This window comes from Scaptodrosophila lebanonensis, unplaced genomic scaffold, assembly GCF_003285725.1.
Source record: "Scaptodrosophila lebanonensis strain 11010-0011.00,11010-0021.00 unplaced genomic scaffold, SlebRS2 tig00000024-arrow-pilon, whole genome shotgun sequence".
NCBI classification, from domain to species: Eukaryota; Metazoa; Arthropoda; class Insecta; order Diptera; family Drosophilidae; genus Scaptodrosophila; species Scaptodrosophila lebanonensis.
This window is the reverse complement of record NW_022060538.1, coordinates 11596176-11615070: the sequence shown is the minus strand read 5'-3', so window position 1 is coordinate 11615070 and position 18895 is coordinate 11596176. Positions and strand designations below refer to the sequence as shown.

Genomic DNA, 18895 nt, shown 5'->3' with positions numbered 1-18895 from the left:
ATAGACTGGATATAGTGTGCCAATGTTAATTTACCGGTTATCATATGTTTTACAGACATAACATGTTGCAGTTTTGTTCAAATAATTGAAGTTGCTATTCTGCCTTACATATTAATTTAGCTTGGCTATTGAGCAAAGATAAATTGAGAATTAACATGTATTAAAAACCTTAGATAATTTCTTTATATTTGTACCTTGTACCCAAAGTCGATATAACCATATCTGTGAACATGTCTCTCTGTATGAACGTTAAGGCGCCAGAAAGTATAAGAGCTCGAATAACCAAACACGGTTTTCAGATTCTCCTAAGACAGAGAAATTACGAGTTTGAATTTCTTCTGATGCATGGAATATACGCTCGTAATTCTTAGAATATTTTACTCATATTTGGCTAGTTTCCCATTCTAATGTGAAAGCTAATGCTTTCATCATGATAGTTTATTTGTTGAGAAATGTATACCCATAAACGTAATATCTCACCAAGCTCTGTAAATGGATGCTATTGAAGCATAACATTAATTAACTCAATTTAATTAAATAGAAGAAATAATAAGGAAGGCTTTAAAACCAAATTCCGATTGTACATAAGTATTTTTGAGTATAACACGTGCAACTAAAGAAGTTTATTATTATTTTTTAAAAATATGTAGTTTTCACAGCGTTTCTTTGTATTTGAATTGAATTTGTATTGAATAGTGATTTTTCCTCATTGTGGAGCTCTACTGTATGAATCTACACGTTTACTAAAAACTAAATAACATTCTCATGAAAACTTTGCAGGCAAAATGTGAGAAACGCCATATAACGAACCGGGCCTGCCTTATACAATATTTGCAACAGCAGCAAACAATAGATAATGTTGCACACCGGTAACCCGCAGCAACGGCAACAACAACAGCAACAAGCAACACAACAACAACAATCCAATCTGCACATCCACACTAATCCTCACCAGTCGCACATCAACACACACTCTTCTCACGGCCCACACGCCTCGCACCCTCCACATGCAGGACAAGCAACACATGGCAGCGGCATACAGCAACAACAACAACTGAGGCAGCAACAACAACAATTTGGTGGCGGCAACGATCTAAACTTCAGCACCTTTGCCGAATTGTGCCGTTTATGTGCCATACGCCATGGGCCCGCCAAAATCCATCTCTTCGAGCCCCAATCCGAGCACCGCCAGCTGCTCTACAAACTGCGCACACTGATGCCGGCAAATGTGAGTTTGGGAACGGGGGACCGGCCTTGACGTCTAAAAAAAAGTTCTCTGCCTTTCCTCCTTCATTGTTCCTTCAACAGATAAGCAAGGACGACTTCTTGCCGAAACTTATATGCGAGGTGTGTGTAGAAAATGTGGAACATTTGTATGAGTGGCGTCGGTCTTGCATGCGTAATGAGCAAACACTAAGAAATTATGCTGCCTCTATGCGCACAATAACAACGACGATTGATTTCCAGGTGAGTTGTGGTGGGTGGCTTACCGGAGAGTGTGCGAGTCTCATGTCAAACCATTTAGGCAACGACTGATAAGCGTCTTGGCCTTGCCATTAAAATAGCAACGGCAAACGCAAGACTTTCTTTTGTCATTTGCTTCCTAGCTATGTATGTGTTTCAATACCACCAAATTCCAAGTCCCGCCAAGCTACCCCCAAAAATTTGCGCTCATTTTTCCTATTGTCACTCAAACTTATGCTAACGCAGTCGCAGTGTTTACAGTGTTATAGACTGAAAAAATAATAATATGTAATAATAATAAGATGGAAATGGAAGAAACCCTTTTAAAAACTATACGAACGGAAACAAAAAATTAAATTTGTTAAATATTTATATTTTAACTGTTATTCAAAAAGTTAGCGATAGGCCTTAAAGAAATTTCTTGTATACCGAAAAAAACCGACTGAAAAGATTATTTAAGAGATCTGCTGATACTTATATTAAATAGAGATAAATAAAAATTACGCCTTAAGTTCTCCTTAGACCTCTTGTTCATTAAAGTTTGATTTTGTATTATATGCAATTATATCCAATTTAAGGCGCAGAACATTCTTTTTAAGCTAAGTTCGTCATACAATGACTAAAGTAAAATGTTTTATAATGTATAATTCTGTAAAAAAAATTTTCGAGCTTTTGATAAAACTTTTCTACCTAATTAATACATTCTAAACGTTTCCTGTTCATTTTCATTTTTTTAATCTTTTGTTATTTCTATTTTATCAAGTATATATTTTAAGATATTTTATACAATAGAAGCATAAAATTTTTTGTATATCATTAAAAGAGCAGAATTTTTACATTTTATTTTAATTTTAATTATTAAATAAATTATGAGTACACTTAGGTTATATATTTGTATTTCATTTTTAATTTTTAATTATAACTTACCACTGTGCGCTCTGCAGTATGCTAAGCTTTCTTTCACTTCCGTTTTGCGGGGCAAAGCGGCCAAGTTCGCCGCTCACTCACTCATCCAGACGTCAGTCAGTCGGTATCTGTCTGCGTCTACGTTGCTGTAGTAGTCGCGTAGCCGTCGTCGTCATCATCGTCGTCGTCTCCGCTGTTGTATTACAGAACACAACAAATGATTACTCAAATATGAATGCGAATGCGGAATAAGGAAAATAAAGCGAAGCGACAATAAGCGATAGCGGCGAAGGAGAAGGAGAGGGCGAGGCCAACACGGCAACTGCGAGCAACTTAAACTCAATGAAGAGCGCAATAGACGCGCTCACTCACTTACTCACTTGTTCGCTGGCTCGCTCGCTCGCTCCCCCGCATCGACGTCGACGCTTCCGATGCTGCCGACGTTCGAAATCAGTTTCGCAATACATACACAAACAAAAGGCGCTTGACTTTGGCTCGAGGAAGTGTAGACGGCAGGCAAAAGCGGATTTTTGTCATTGCATACTTTGCGGCTGCAAAATTCGCAAATCCTCGCCAAGATTAGTACGCGCTAGTTTGAATCAGAAAAGAAATTCAAGCATTAATTCGGTTACAATTTTATTGATTTTCAACTGTGGTAAGACTAACGGGAAGGCTAAATAAAAATGAATGGCAAAACAGAAAGTGTCGAGCTGCCGAGCTGGTGGTGTGAAAATGTCAATAGCCAGCCAAGCGCAGTGTGGGAAAAATCTATGATTGTGTATACGAAATTTTAAATAAAGTGCGCAAAATATACTTATAATAAAAAATAAATTCAACTGAGTGGTGTGTAACGCAAGCAAGTGCTAAAGGGTGTCCAACAAAGAACAAAAATGTGAAAGGGATGGCAAAAAAAAAAAATTGCAAAATTGACAGCGCGCTTAAAATAAATTTGAGGCAGACACGGAAAAGCCTCATACCACATACAACACACACATACACATACGAACATACAGAGCGGCCGGCATACACACACATTCACACACTTGCATACGTAGGCACGGTGGAATGGGCAAAAGGCTTTGCGCATGAAGGCAGGCTTCACAAAAAGCTCAAGTCAGAAAATTTTGCGCAAGGACTGAGGGTCGCGACTGTTGAGCGACTTTGAATGAGTGGGAAAGTGAAGGGGGAGGGGAAAATTTACAACATGCGCGTCAAGGGTGGCAATGGAAATATCATGGAATTGAAACAAGAGTCAAAAACCGGAGTCCGCTCTCTTTCGTCTCACGAGTAACTGTTTCGTTTCCGATTGATTGCAGGACGGCACCGTTAACATGGACAAGATGACGGTGGCCCAGAAGAATGCATATCTGGAGGCGCACATGGCGGTGCAGCAGCAGATGGCCCAGGCGGCCATACAGTTCAAACAACAGCAGCAACAACAACAACAGACGGGCGGAGGGGGCGGTGCGCAACAACAACAAAGCTCACCCACGACCAACAACAACAATAACAGCCAGAACAATGGCAACATGCAACAGCAGCAACAACAGCAACAACAACAGCAGCAGCAACAGCAACAACACTATGCAGCAACCATTAAGGTGCCGCAAATAAGTTCCTCAAGCTCTGGTGGTGCGGCGGGCACAGCCGGGGGCGAGAGCACATTTACAGTGCCCGACGATGGCATGGGTTTCGAGGGAGGCGTCAGAGTACTTCAGAGTCTCGGCACCTGGTCCTCTGCGGAGCAACTCACCTACAATATACCCAAACCGAATCTGATACCCTTCACCGAACCCTATGTGGAGGGCGGTTCCATGCATCCGGCCAGTCGTCTGAAGGCGCTGCAACAAGTCCAACAGGCATCTTCCGGCGTGCGTAAGACCAATCCATCGAAAAGTAAGTTCCGAATACAATTAATATTGTGACTAAAAATACGTTGCTCAACACGATTTTACGATCCTAAGTGGTAGCCGAGTAGCTAAAAGAACGTATTATCATTTCTTGTATGTGCAAGTACATTTCCTGATAACATAACGCAGAACTAATACAATATATTCTCCTCCATTGTCTGTGTTGTTAATATAATTACCATGTTTTAATAATTAGCTTTAATGATAAAGAAAGCTGAGTAATATATACATTAAATTCAAGGCTGTTTGCAGCTTTAATTGAATTCGATAGCTATTATGTAGTGTAGATAGGTGAGTTTCAACCCGTTAGGTGAAAAAGTTTAATCAATAATCAACAATTAACTTACATTCTGCCTTTGCCTGAATTAGTTAGTATAAAGATGACAGCACTCATCTTCATCTTCTACCTATATAGCTTTCCCATTCCAATTCAATTAATTGAATTTTCTGTTTTGTGCATATACATATTTGTTTCGGAGAGAGTTTAAGAAATTTATAAGTTTATCCAAAGATCGACAATTAAGAAAAAGTTGTGTACACTAACGAATTAAATTTCAGCAATTTTCCAATTGCACAATTTTGTATACCTGCTGAAAACTTTCAGGTTTTGAACGTTTAAAATATTGGAGAATATTGTTTAGTTACATTATGCGAGTATAATAAAAGGATTCTGTATATGGGACGGGATGTTAAGTGGGTGGTCTTTTCGCCGTATCTGATTCAAATTATCCACAAAAACGACGCTATAGTTTGTTGTTTTAAAATGTAACCACAGAAATGATTATCGCAATATGCAACATGTATCTGGAAGGAAACAAATATGTATCTATCTTAGGGTAGCTATCAAATAGTGTAAATAAAGATGATATGTTGAAGAAGACAGTAAGGCGTTGTAAAAATTGTTTGTTAATAAACAATAAATTATGCAAAATTTCTTTTCGCTTTTGCAGCCACCAACAAGGCATTCGAGTGCACCGTCTGTGGCAAGGGACTGGCGCGCAAGGACAAGCTGACCATCCACATGCGCATCCACACTGGCGAGAAGCCCTATATTTGTGAAGTATAAGCTGCCCTAGACCTCGTCAACTTATTCGATGAACAAGTGCTAACCACCATCCTACCCCTCTCCATTCATTTAGGTGTGCAATAAGGCCTTTGCGCGTCGGGATAAATTGGTCATACATATGAACAAGTTCAAGCATGTTACTCCCACAAATATTGCACCACTGGGCAAACGGCTGAACAACATGGTGAAGAAAAAAGAGCAACCAGATCCGGCGCCACCTGAGGATAATAAACAAAACCTGGAGCTGCAGTTGCAGCAACAGGCGGTGCAGGTCGCCGCTCAGAACATCATTGTGCAGTCGGCTCAGGCGGCGCAGCATGGCGGTGGTGGTCAGTCGGCCACTGTTGCCGCCATTCCCGGCATTATCATACCGCATCACCAGCAACAGTTGTCCTGGACATGCGAGCTGTGTGGACGCATGTTCTCGAGCCGGGACGAGTGGTCCATTCATGCCAAGAGTCATCTGGAGGTGAGCAAAAGTCGGTTGAGCGTCCATTATCTGGACAGTCTCCAGTAATTTGCATCAAACACGGTTGTATTTAAATATTTAAAGAAAGTTGATTATTATATTGAACCCAAATGTGCAATTATTTGCTTAATTTGTTTACTTAACGGACTAAACGATCTCTATAGTCTCCTGTCTTTTCTATTCTTTGGATAATTGATATTCCACAATTGAAATCGAATTCCTCATTTGGAATTTTCATTAGACATAGTAAATACTGAAATTGAATTTGATAAACTGAGACTTATTTCATGAATTATCTAAAATCTTGGTTGGTAATTATTCGTAATATGGTTTTGGGAAATGGTGAATTGAAAAATAGCTTAATGTGTAAAGAATGCGAACGTCATCCATGATCGTATTGAAAAGAATTAAAAACAGAATTTATTACAGATTTCGTTGCTGCATATCTTTCCCATTATGGGAATCAGAAATATTTCCGTTTTTACATTGGAAATCACATATTTTCAATTAGAACAGCTATGTAATCTCATGTTAAACAACAAAATTTAAAGCAAAACCTTGTATAAAAGGCAGGCGCAAATCATTTGTCGTTCTGAAGGGATAAACTAAAGTTCTAGCCTTTTTTAACGCGAAATTGATCAACAAGAAAAGAATAACATTATAATTATGCTTAGCAATTGGCTCTTCAATGCATGTATTTCTTCAAACTGAGATTTTGAACCAAACACATTATGGTAACCATGCTTGTCAAGTATAAGATCTAATATGCCTTTTTGGAATTTTTACAGTATTGACAACAGGAACGGTTAGTCGTAGAGCCCACAAAAACAGCAGTAATTGCTAAAAGCAACCACAGCAGCAACGGCAATGGCAACGGCAACAACACAAACAACAGCAACAATCGCGGCTATCACATGGATGCCAATCAGAATCAGACTCAGCAGCAGCAACAACAAATGCTGACTAATAATCAGCAAATGGAGGGAAATGCACTTGCACGCAAGGAAAAGATAATCATACAAAATCAGATGATCATCAATGCCACCCATCAGCAGCAGCAGCAACAGCAGCATCAGCAGCAACAACAACAACAACAGCATCATAGTGCTGGCGGAAAGAAAGCAGCTAGGAAGCAAGCACAGACCAGCGCGCCTATGTACAACAATAATAATAACAACAACAACAACCACAACAGCACCAACAACCATAGCAATCCACACGGCCAAGAAGTAACTAATTATTAACAACAACAACAACAACAACATCTACAGCTACAACACGTTAAACACAGCCCAACATCTATTACAAAAACAACAATAACAATACACAGCCATGCAACCATAATTTTTGTCACTTTCACTAACAACAACAGAAAAATATGTAGTTTAAATTCACAAACTCTGTTATCCCTTCATCCCTTCTTCCATCCGCCCAGGTCACTGTATCGCACATCATAGCCAATTCGCCGACAGCAGCCACTTATATGCAGGCCCAGCTGAGTGGCATCCATGCTGGCAATAATCTGAGTGGCGATGCCAGCGCCACCTCCACCAACAACAACAACAACAACAGCAGCAGCAGCAACAACAACAGCAGCATGCCTATTGTCACCTACAATGGCAATCAATATTGTGTAATAACGCGAGCGCCCGAGGCAGATGGCATGCAAAAAACATTGGATTATGGTCAGGCAACGACCACGAATATAATCGTCATGTCACCGATGCACCTGCAACCAGCAACAGCCACATTGTTGCCCCAGCAGCAGCAGCAGCAACAACAACAACAGCATCTGCTGCAGCAGCAGCAACAGTAAGCGTGACGAGCACGATTTGCATATTTGCAGCGAAATGAGGTGGCAAGGCACAAATTCAAAATGCCTCCCAGTCTAGCAAGCTGAAAGTAGCGGGTGTTAGCGGTCAGGCCTCAGGCCTTAAGAAAAGACACTATTCTCGGTTAACCGATAATTGTATACCCTTGTAACTTTATTTTTATATTTGTAATGGAAAAAATGTCTTAAGTCGTTTTGACAACTGCAGTTGATTTCGTTTCATATCATATTCATACTCTCCATTTTTCGAAATGGTTATTTTTATAGCATTTTGATATTATTGAAACGGTTTATTAACAAATTATATTGAGATTCAGCGGCACCAAGCATTCGAAACTTTTTATACGGTTAGTTTTTGAAACTGAATTAGGAAATTCATTTTCCGATTTTAACAGAAAATGAAATCTATACTGCTTTCTTTATCTGTCCTCCATTTTTTAAGAAATTGTTACGTTCTAGTACCATTTTCGAAAAAAATTACCAACTGCACAAATTCTATAAAATCTTTGTGCTCTTCATAAATTCTTTTGATTAAGTTTGATGTTTATTATTCGTATGATTAAAACGGACACAATATGTTTGTAGTTCCGTCTTCAAATCGTTATTTCAATGAATGTACGTTCCAGTTTTCAAGGGTATGAGAAAAACAATCGTGTCTTATTAGTTAAGTGAGCGGCTGCTGTGCCGCTGGCTGGGCTCAGGTTCAGGCCCAAGCACGAGCCCAAGCCCCGCCGCACACTTAAGTGGGCATTACGGCCGACATTGGCCGTGGAGGTGCTGCCAATTGAAGTGGTTTCTCAATTTGATGAGGGAGAGAAAGGCAAGCCTGGCAGCCGCAAATGCGATTGCCAAAGATTTGGGAAAGTGAGTGCAGGAGCCTATAATTTAGCTGCAAATAAACGCTATTGCTGCATAAATACAAATTGTAAATAAAAGAAAAGTTTTTAAAAAACAAAAAAGAAAAAACCAAAAAATAATACAATTTAAATATACGAGTACATATATGTTTAACAATAGCAAAGCAAAGCAAACAACAAACACTCATATGATGAACAACTAATGAAATGTTAAAATAGTTTTTGCATAAAATGCTTTTATAAACGAAAGGAGGATAGTTGAGGAGCAGATAATGTAAATGGGTTAACTAACGATTTTTGCAGTACACACACATATATACATACATATATATATATATGCATAAAAGAATACATGACTCTATGAAAGAAAATCAAAAACTAATACAAAAACTTATAAACGTTAAATGCCCAGCGCATTAGTTTTAAGCATCTTTACATATCCATATTTATGGCAACCATAGTACTGATCTATAGTTTGTTCGATAATCCATAACCCACACACACATCTCAATATTTCGTTGCAGCAAATACACACAATTATTTAAAACTCTCCACTAGCAATGATCATAAATGTTTAAACCAAATAATCCACAGCTGAACCAAGCATCTGTGCATGTAATATAGTATGTGTTTATATATATATATACATATATACGGTACCATATTGTATGTAAATTATGCCTACAAAACAAATATGTATGTCTTCGATTTATGAAATGCAAACCAAAATGGGAAAATATTACAAAGTAGTTTAGTAGTGTGTGTCAAGAATAATTGAGCAAAGAAATGGAAAAAATGAAAACGAGAAAACAAAAATTAGTCCACTCCAAAATCAGCAACAATGTGAAAAAAGCAAGCGAAAATAAATTTAATTAAATAATTGGTGTGAGTGTTTTGAAATATAATAACAAACCTGTAAGTATAAGCGGTATTCCTACTATGGTGTCTAATGAGATCTTATATCTATGTACATATACGAGTACATAAATCCGCCATTGTGGATGGGACATAAAAGGGTACAATCCATTCTTATAATAGAGAGCATAAATTATAGAAAATACAGTGGGGCGCATTAAGGCTGATATTTTTTATTTTGTTCATTCAATTTTAGAGACACAAAATTATAAATGTTTTTAATTACAGAGTAAAGGTTGTCTACTTGGGGGAAGCTTTAAAAAAATAACAACTTTTTGAATTTCTTAAGTGTAGCAGTGTATTCAAGAAATAAATCTGCTATAATTTGAAACAAATTTATTTCACATTTCTTGTTTAGTTTTTATATTTTCATTTTACTGATTTTTGTATTCGTAGCTTTACTTAAAACAGCTCTCGATATTTGAAATATGTATGTATATTATTGGGCCCATTAACTTGTGTGCTCCACAGTGCATTTATGTCAAGAAATCTGTCATATATGATTGAAGCTTAATAGGCAAAGAACATGTAATTTAATTCATAGTCGAAACCATTCACAGAACAGCCAATAATTGGCAACCATTCTTGAACACTTTGAGAGCCAAATAAGCGCGACTTAGGCCTATCGAAGCAGTTGTTTTGGCCTAATTGGTTGCCTAACAAACACAAAAAAATAAACATAAATACAAATTCAGAAGAAGACAAGATTGTGCGATGAAACCAGAGACAGTTTGGTCAACGAAAAACAACTTTTCGCGCGTACCAAATTGAAAAATGCGGCAATTTGACCTTAAATGGAAACTTGTTGCTCTCGCAGCGGCCAACAGCAACACCAGCAACAAAAACACCAACAACAAAAACACCAACAACAACAACACTATACGTATGCTTTAAATCAAATGCTTTTTTATGTTTGTTTTTCACAAGAATTGCAAATTACTTGAGCTGTCGTTTGCGTCTGCGCCTCCGTCTGCGTCGCACCTGAACGGATAACTTGAACGCCTACGATGCTATGACAAAGTTGCAGTCGCAGTCGACGTCAGCGTCCGCTGCCAGCGTCAAGTGTCACTTCAAGTCGCTTGAAGTTGTTTGTTGTGTTCTTTGTGTCAGTCGGTCTTTGGCAAACGCGCGCTCCGGTTCAGTGGTTCAGTTGGACGTAATGCTGAATGGCAAGTTCTACACGGGTCTGCCGCCCAAAATGGAGGGGCGGCAGTGCGGCCTTGGCCGGAATCGTCAGGAATCGCATTTCTTTTGGCCCGACGAGACACATGTGGACAGCGCGGTAGAGACGCGCGTCAAGCGACGCTCGAGCCTGCAACTGGAGCCAAAGGAGCGACCACAGTTGAGCAAACGGCTGTCGGTGGTGCAGGAGCCGGAGGTGGATACGCGACAAATGTTTCACAAGGAGTTCGCCAACTCCTCCATACAATTCTATGACAATCTGCAGGAGCAGAACAACTACAACAACAACACAAGGAGGCCTATGCTACGGCGTGGCATGCGACGCGAAGTAACGCCCAAGTTAACGGACATCGAGCCCAAGTTCTTGCCAGCCGAGAGTGGCGTCGATTTGGATCATAAGCTGGCAAAAAGAGCTCAAGCCTACACCTCTAAGATACAGTTCTATGACTTCATCAATGAAGCTGATGAGCAGCCAGCCGCACAGAACAATGCGCGCCGTCCCAAAATGGACATGAACGACAAACGCGAAATGGAGCGCAATACCAAGAACAGTCCCAAGTTGCAGGTGAAGCGGAATGTGCGCAACCTAAGCCTGGAGCGGGAACTTCTAACACCCGAACGAGAGCATCCCGTCCTGACGAAGAAACCCTTAAATGATGGCAAGCTCAAAAAGCTGTCCGATAGCCTACGGAATGGAGAGGTGAAAAGGGAACGACCTCTGCTGATGCCCAAGAAAATATTAAAGCAACGCCAGCCAGCGCCAGAGGACGACGCCATTTTGGATTTTGTCGATAATGGCGTGCGACAGTTGCGCCTGCGCGCCATGCCGCCGAAAAAGCATGTGACTTACAACGAGCAGACGGCAGAATATGCTTACTATGAGCATGATGATGCAGAGGAGGGGCGAGGGGAGCGCATGGAGCGGCGTCAAGTGCCAAATATGCGCACAGGAAGTGGCCAACAACGCCAACAACAGCAGCGACCATATGTGGAAACTAGTCGCACTGAGACAAAGTCATTAAATAATAATAAAAACAGCCATAATAATAACAATAATTATGCCAGCAACAACAACAGCGAGACAATGAGCAGCACACGGAAAAATTTGCCAAAATTGTCAAGCGCAGCTGATGACATACGACCAGCAGCAGAGTCTGAGCCAGAATCAACACTTCCCTCTCCCACATCCGATCCCCGCAAGCATTTGCGCAGCAGCCTCTGCTTCAATGGCGATGCTTTGGTCGTTGACGCTGCCGCTACGACGCCCACGTCGCTGACGCAGCGACGCGCCGCTCGCAGCTCCGCCATGCAGCGCGTCAGCGTGGGACTGCCCGATTGAAGTCGCCAGCTGGCACTGCACAGTGGAATGGAAAACAGAATTTTTCGACCAAAACTTGATAATATAACAATAATAACTTTATAATAATATCATAGTATCCACCTTGATTACAATGACAACATATAGAAAATATATATAAATTTATATATATTACATAAAACATTCGCTGACAATAATATAATAAGTAAGTTCATTTTAATTATCAAAAAATATATTGTACTTTATAAAAATGGGCAAAAAAGATCAAGAAATATTCATTAAACAGTGACAATGGCTTTAATACACTAGACTAAAAATTAAACCAGGCCAATAATTAGCAAGAATACAGCAGAAAAGCTATAAATAGCATAGTAGACTCACATCTACGGATTTCAAATAAAACTATCCGCTTATTCTGACTATTCATCCATCTACAAAGAAAAATTTGTAGATGATAATTTTATGCGATAATTGAAAAGAGCTAACATTTTTCAATTTACTATAATAATAAGAAACCGTAATAGTTTGTTACAATGTTAAAGAAGACGTTTTTTCTCTAGATTTCGTTTTTAAATGTGTGGGTGACTCAGTTTTTATATATATTTAATTAATCTTTTTCTAGTTGATATCGTTTTTCATCACAAATTCATTAATTAAAACATGCTTCCACTATAAATATTTTTCAAAAAAAATTTCGTTTCGGGTTTGCTTGTAAAGTCTTAATCAGTGGACAATTTCGATATCGCAAGGTTTTCTAAAGCAGCTATAAAATAATAATCTGTTAGGGTAGTTCGGCGTTTAACCTATTTTAAATACGTGGAATTTATCATTTCTTTAAAAGGTTATCTTTTGTTCATAAATCATGTCTTTCCAACCACTGTCCAGCGTTGACATTTGATATTTTGTGTTAATTGACTGCATTTTAAAGCTTTTCCAGTGACTAAGCTTGCACTTGACTAAGTTTATGAAGCAGCTACGGGCTGAGCTGCAGTCTCAGCCATTAATAAAAGCATCGGCAGCGCAGTCAGCGTCGAACCGATCTTTATTGGCTTTACTTTATTGAGAAATGTGTTGATGTGTTGGTGTCAAACAAAAATACGTTGTTTTTTTTTTTGGTATTCATGATCTTGCCTAATATGTGGATGTTTCTATTGTTAGTATTTGTTGTTATTATTTCTATTTCGCTACCAAATAAATGTATTAATATAGTATTTAGGAAAAATTATAAGAAATGAAAATGTGAATACAATTTTTAATAAACTAATGACTAATTATCACGAGAAAACAATTAATTGATTTGCTTTGATCAGCATTTTAGTGATGGAGACACTGGCCAATTTCAGTGAAGAGTACTGAAGAACAGCTTTTAGTGGGCTGGTGAAGTGAAGTTTTTAAATAATCGGGGCAGTGACACTTAAAACTAAAAGACGACATTTGAAATGAAGAGACTTTGCTGCCATCATAAATCAAATTTCACACAAATCTTCAGTCATTGCTGCTTTTATTTCGAAAGCTCACAAATAAGCCAAAATAAGCCAAATAAAGCTGCAGAAAACTTGTAACTTTCACACAATTATATTTACTTTTATGTTTCTGAAGAAACACTTTTATTCATTTGATTTATATGTGTATGTCGAGTTAACGGAAATTTAAAGCGAAGCCAGCTTATTTATTACTAAAGGCAGTTGCTAAATAATCGAATGGCTGGCCACGCCAGTTGTTTTTCACGATGAAAACGGAAATTATGGCAGGAGAGTGGCGAGCATGTTTTTCTCGCTCTCGTTTGTCAACCAACAATTGCCTTGAACTTGAGCTTGACCTTGCCGCAGTGGGGCGTGGCATCAACGTCAACAAACTGGCTGGCCAATTATGCCTACTTATATATGCAATACTCACAGATATTCATACATTCATCCATTCATCCATCCGTCTGTCAATCAGCATTAAACTAATGCCAGTGACTTAATTATAGGCTGGCACTATAATTGCTTTTAATGCGAACATATAATCTGTTAGCCCGACTTGATCTGGCCAAAAGGAGAAGTGGCAGGACAAGCTTGAAAATGAAAACGAAATATTGGAAAAGTAATTGTGAAAATGGCGCGTGATGAAATGTTATGCAACTGCCAAGGCTGGCGCGATTTTCACGCTGCTATTGGCCACCATTTTCATTCCCATTTCCACTTCCACCTAACACAAATAAACTGCCAGCATACAAGACACGACAGCAGCAGCCAAATCTTCCGCATTGTGTCGCGCATCCTGCCGTAGAAAGTAGTCCAAGCGTGCTCACAAAAAAGACCAGACAACCCGCAGCTGGCAATTGGAAAATGGAAAATGGCAAACGATCCAACCAGGCAACCAGCCAAATAACGGCTGTAATTTCCTGCTGCGGCTGAACCTGAACTTCGCAAACAACCTGCCCCTCACATAACACACAATACAACAACAACAAAAATTACAAGTGGAAACATCAACTTTTATTAAGCAATATCCACTGATCGCTCGTTGGCTGCTCTTGCCTAGCAACCAGTTCCATTACAAAGTAGCCGCAGTCCATGGATTTGTTAAGTTGTGCTGATGTTATAGCTACATTAGTATAGTTGGTGGCAAAGCTGCCCTTTGGCTTCTCCTGCAATTGTATGATCCGCTGGAGGAAATTATTATTATAAGTTGCTCCTCAAAATGTTATCTACCAAACGAAACTAACTAATCGACATTCATCGCAGAGCAGTCAAGAAAATGTCTTTCAAATGAAATTGATTTGAAAAAATTTATCTTAAATGCTTGATCTGATTAAATACTACATTTATACTTTTACAAAATTAAGTTCCGTGTTTTTGTTTTGAATATCTAATAAGGGAAAAATTATATATATTATACACATGATCTAAAAGCAGCTTAGGCCATATATATATTTAAAAAGAAATCGTTTTTTTTTTCTTTCATCAACTTAACTTTTTTAAAGTTTAATGCTCAAAGAACTGGTCACCAAAAAGTTTTGTTATCCCTCTATTCTTATTTTAATTAAATTAGAATTCTTTATTTATAACTTTTCATTGGCAATAAGTTGGTAATTAATTTCATAAATACAAGTACATATATAGGCAGTCAGACATATTTTAAATGTAAATTGAACTATTAAAGCATATTTGTGCTACTGATTAGAGGACATGTTCGCTTCGATGCTGCATTTATAGGGTCCACATTGAGGTCCGGCCTGCTCGGCTATTACATTGATCTACTCGGGCATATGTCAGTGTCAATGCTGTACAAAAAACAGTTGCAGTTGCTGCTTCAACCACACACATTTGCAACTTGTAATCGTTACATGAAAATTGCCGTAATAAACAACATTTTATTTATGTACGAGTGCTTCTTCCCCACCACAGTGCCGCCACCTTCTCCACACAACGGCACATTGCGTCCCATTTCCTCCTAGTTGGTCGCTTTAATTTTTACTTACTTTTTGCTCGAGCGGTTAGGAAATGCAAATGATGCTGCTGGTGCTGCCCCAGCTGACAACGCAAGCAGCAAAAATGTTGGGGCCGCAGCTTCCTACAATTGGCCAAAGACCAAGTCTGGGCTTCAAGCCACTGATCGTTGCGGCGCATGCGTGAATCGCAAGACATTTGCAAAGATTTTAATCTCTCGCTGCCTTGGTCTGCGTCTTCAGTCTTCGGTCTTTGGTCTTCGTTCACTGGTGCGCTGATGGTTGCTGGCCTGTCTCGGCCTGACTTACGGGTTTCAATTGCGAAACATGTTGTGGCGGCGAGTGCGCAGCTTATTTGGGCATTAGAGGAGGAAGCTGGCATAAAACTGTTGGACTCATTGGAAAAACTTTCAGTTTCGTTGAGGCCACGCTGGTGTTTGATGCGCGGCTCTACAAACTATACAATATTTACTTCTGAATAATATTTGACCAAAGTGAAGGATTAAGTGCGCGTAACCAACCACAAAACACAAAACTATCACAAACACCATGCGACTCTATTGGAATGTAAGCTTGGAATATTTATGGCTTAACGAGACAATTCACCAACTGCTTGACACATTTTTATAGTTACTGGCAGCGATGTTGCTGCTGGGCAGCACAGCTTGTGGTTTGAGGCCGCCCAGGTCTTACTACAGCCGTAGTTACTACAGTTCTGTAGCCCCTCCAGCCAGTGCACGTCTTTCACCGCCATATACTAGTTATACACGCGCCGATCTGCAGACCAATGAGAGCAAGCGGCGCGAAGTGAGCAATAACTATCCCAAGAAAACCAGCTATAGACCCTTTAGATCGGTAAGTTAAATTTGAAGCAGACATTATGAAAAAGTCAATTCAAAAAGTATTTCAAATACTTACGAGAAATTGTAAAGTTTTAAAGCCTTGTGAAGATGATAGGCGATCTGCAGATCTACAAGTGACTATGATTTTTACAAATTAAAAAAACGTACATTTTTTAAATGACATAGTGTATAGTAGAAGCTTGACCTGATTGACTGATGCACAGCTGAAGTTTTCCTTTGAGCATACAAATGTATATAATTCTGCGCAGTAAGTGAGCACCAAGAAGTGCGTGTGAATTTTCTTAGCAAATATAACTTATTCTTCAATGAAACACCTATAGTTGTCACTCCTTATTGACATTCAAGCAAACCAACCAAGACTTGTTTACTTACATTTATCTAATGACACAAGAATATTTAATAACTTTTATTTTATGATTTCCACAGGAGGAAGACGACTATTCCAATGAGCGCTACAACTCCGCTGAATATTCCAGCGAGTCCTCAGTGCATGGGGGCTACAATTCTCACGAGCAGGATAGCCGCGAGTACACCATAGGCACCCAGATACGTGTCCAACATCCCATCACAGTGCCCAAAAAAGCCACTTCCACATACCAATATTCTAAACAACAACCAACTAAATACGTGCCTATTCCCTACAAGGGCAGTAGTGCTGCCTACTTATCCGATGTCAATATTGGCTCTGCCGAAGAACATGTTCCCGAACCACCGAAGCGACATAAATACACAGAGGTGCACTACGAACCGGATCCATTCCATTTGGTGCCACCACCCAAGGCGACAGTGTCTTCCAAAAGCAATTCCTACAGCGTTTTCGAACCGGATCATGATGATTACGATGTGAGGCCGGTGAAAAGCCACGATCGCTATAAGGGCGTGGCATCGAAGAAGCAAATCGCAGCATTTCTCGAGGATCAGCAGAAGCTACTCGATGAGGCCATCAAATTGCAGCTCCTGAACAATCCGAAGCTGCACAAGTTCTTGAAATCGAAAGCGAATGAGCCGCGACCTGATTTGGATATTGAGGATTTTGAATCATATCCGCCCAATTTCTCAGGGCCCTTACGTAACACATATAGCCACGAGCATTCACCACCACCTCAGAGCAACCGCCCACGTCCACGTCCACCGGGTGTGGAACTGAAAAGGTCGCCCAAGGCGAAGCACATTATCAAACCGAAGCGGAAGTACAGATCTACAGCGTTGGTCATAAATGTGTGAAAATGCTCCAAACTCTTAGTCGCCTATGCTTACTACTTTAAGAATTTTACTTCTCCTATGGTATACTCGAACGTACCCGGTAATATTTAGACTTGTTTCATTGTACATATAGTGTTGTAAATACATATAAAAACATTTAATTATTTACTTAATTATCGATTTTTGGTATAATTTGTTTTAAATTTCATCTTTTTATAAGATTGGTATTTCAATTTAAAAAGGGATTATTTGAGTAGCAGAATTAAAAAACCAATAGTATTTTGTGAGGTTGACTGTTGTTTAATTGGGATAAACGGGATCTTGAATCTTGAATCGTTAAGATATATTCACTGGAATTTCCAAATTATAAAAACATAACCAAATTATAAATATAACTGAAATAAATAAATATTACAATTTTCCTCAACCTGTTTCAAAAAAATTGTAACATGCTTTTTTGTAATTCGAAACCCGACGTTTTCACAAAATGTAATGTAGGAATTGATATATTTAGACAACAATTTTCGAACCCTTTGCAATAAAACCTACAAATCGTAGAGTAACGCAAAGTAAATATTATGTTAATATATTAATGTATGATAGTTTGTATAAAATAAATAATTAAATAATTAAGTCCTTCGGTATTTTTAATAAAAGCCATTGATCTATAAACGAAATTTGTAATTATTTGCTTACTTTTCTTTCACTATTTATTTTAAAAACTAAACTTTTTTAAATTGGTTTAGATAAGGGTTAGGGTTGTTTTTATATGCAGCTTTCTAAGAACTAAATTGCAAATGCCGGAATATTATGCTGAGAATAAGCAACGGGTAGAACAGCGCAACTAGACTGAATCATTTTCTTTAGAATAACATTTACCGAATGTTATAAAAAAAATAAATTAAGAAATAATGATATATTTTTAAATAGAAATATTTGATTTTCCCAAATATAAATTTTTATTCTTTTTTATTCCATTATGAAATTTATTTAAATGTATTTTCAAACAAGTTAATAGAGTAATTTTAATTTTTCTACTATATTTATGTGGTATGTGTCTTGGCTAGAGCAACAAAGTGGCAACGCTATCACTTATCAAGTGCAACCACCAAGTGGAAATTGTTGCTGGTCAGCTTTTGAAGTTTGTGGTTGCTTTATTTTATTGCTTGAGGCTTGCATCGAACATTTATTATGGATAATAGCCCTATTTTTAAATTAAATTAAATAAATTGGCAATTAAATTTAAAATTAAATAAATAAATGAATGGTTCAACGCACTTCAACTCGCATCAAATAGACTTAATTGTCTGCTAAATAGCGCCTTATACTCGAGTAATTGCAAATCAATTTTATGATTCAATTCATAAAAATAGCCTTAAGACACAAACAGACACACACGAACACCTGTTGTTCCAATGCGCTACTCAATCAAGTTTATAGCCAACTGCCAGCCCCTCAGTACCAGTTACATTCTTAGC

The 18895-nt window shown here is 38.6% G+C and overlaps 3 protein-coding genes across 4 annotated transcripts; all 3 read left to right on the top strand.

Moving 5' to 3' along the window:
- Nucleotides 1-2947: 2947 nt before the first annotated feature.
- LOC115620582 (zinc finger protein 674) lies at nt 2948-8150 on the top strand. Of its 2 annotated transcripts, XM_030513887.1 has the most exons (6): nt 2948-3025; nt 3687-4266; nt 5231-5340; nt 5420-5815; nt 6616-7044; nt 7251-8150. In XM_030513887.1, exons 2-6 carry the CDS (start codon nt 3702-3704, stop codon nt 7629-7631), a joined length of 1881 nt encoding a protein of 626 aa, XP_030369747.1. In that variant the 5' UTR covers nt 2948-3025; nt 3687-3701; the 3' UTR covers nt 7632-8150. The 2 variants fall into 2 exon arrangements, with proteins under 2 accessions (XP_030369747.1, XP_030369746.1); XM_030513886.1 differs by lacking the exon at nt 7251-8150 and having other exon boundaries at nt 6604-6729.
- A 2427-nt stretch (nt 8151-10577) lies between these two features.
- Nucleotides 10578-11939, top strand: LOC115621518 (myb-like protein P). The gene has a single exon (XM_030515183.1). It carries the CDS (start codon nt 10578-10580, stop codon nt 11937-11939), a length of 1362 nt encoding a protein of 453 aa, XP_030371043.1.
- Nucleotides 11940-15900: 3961 nt separating this feature from the next.
- On the top strand, nt 15901-17438 carry LOC115620276. Its single transcript, XM_030513449.1, has 3 exons — nt 15901-15918; nt 15982-16206; nt 16644-17438. The coding sequence occupies exons 1-3, from the start codon at nt 15901-15903 to the stop codon at nt 17436-17438; spliced, it is 1038 nt and encodes a 345-aa protein (XP_030369309.1).
- Nucleotides 17439-18895: the final 1457 nt, after the last annotated feature.

What these genes read in the sequence shown, in the direction of transcription:
- LOC115620582 (XM_030513887.1), top strand. Translation starts at nt 3,702, where the DNA reads ATGGACAAGATGACGGTGGCCCAGAAGAATGCATATCTGGAGGCGCAC. An exon ending in TAAGACCAATCCATCGAAAA is followed by an intron (nt 4,267 to 5,230) that starts GTAAGTTCCGAA and finishes TCGCTTTTGCAG; the next exon opens with CCACCAACAAGGCATTCGAG. An exon ending in AGAAGCCCTATATTTGTGAA is followed by an intron (nt 5,341 to 5,419) that starts GTATAAGCTGCC and finishes CCATTCATTTAG; the next exon opens with GTGTGCAATAAGGCCTTTGC.
- LOC115621518 (XM_030515183.1), top strand. Translation starts at nt 10,578, where the DNA reads ATGCTGAATGGCAAGTTCTACACGGGTCTGCCGCCCAAAATGGAGGGG.
- LOC115620276 (XM_030513449.1), top strand. An exon ending in GCTATAGACCCTTTAGATCG is followed by an intron (nt 16,207 to 16,643) that starts GTAAGTTAAATT and finishes TTTCCACAGGAG; the next exon opens with GAAGACGACTATTCCAATGA.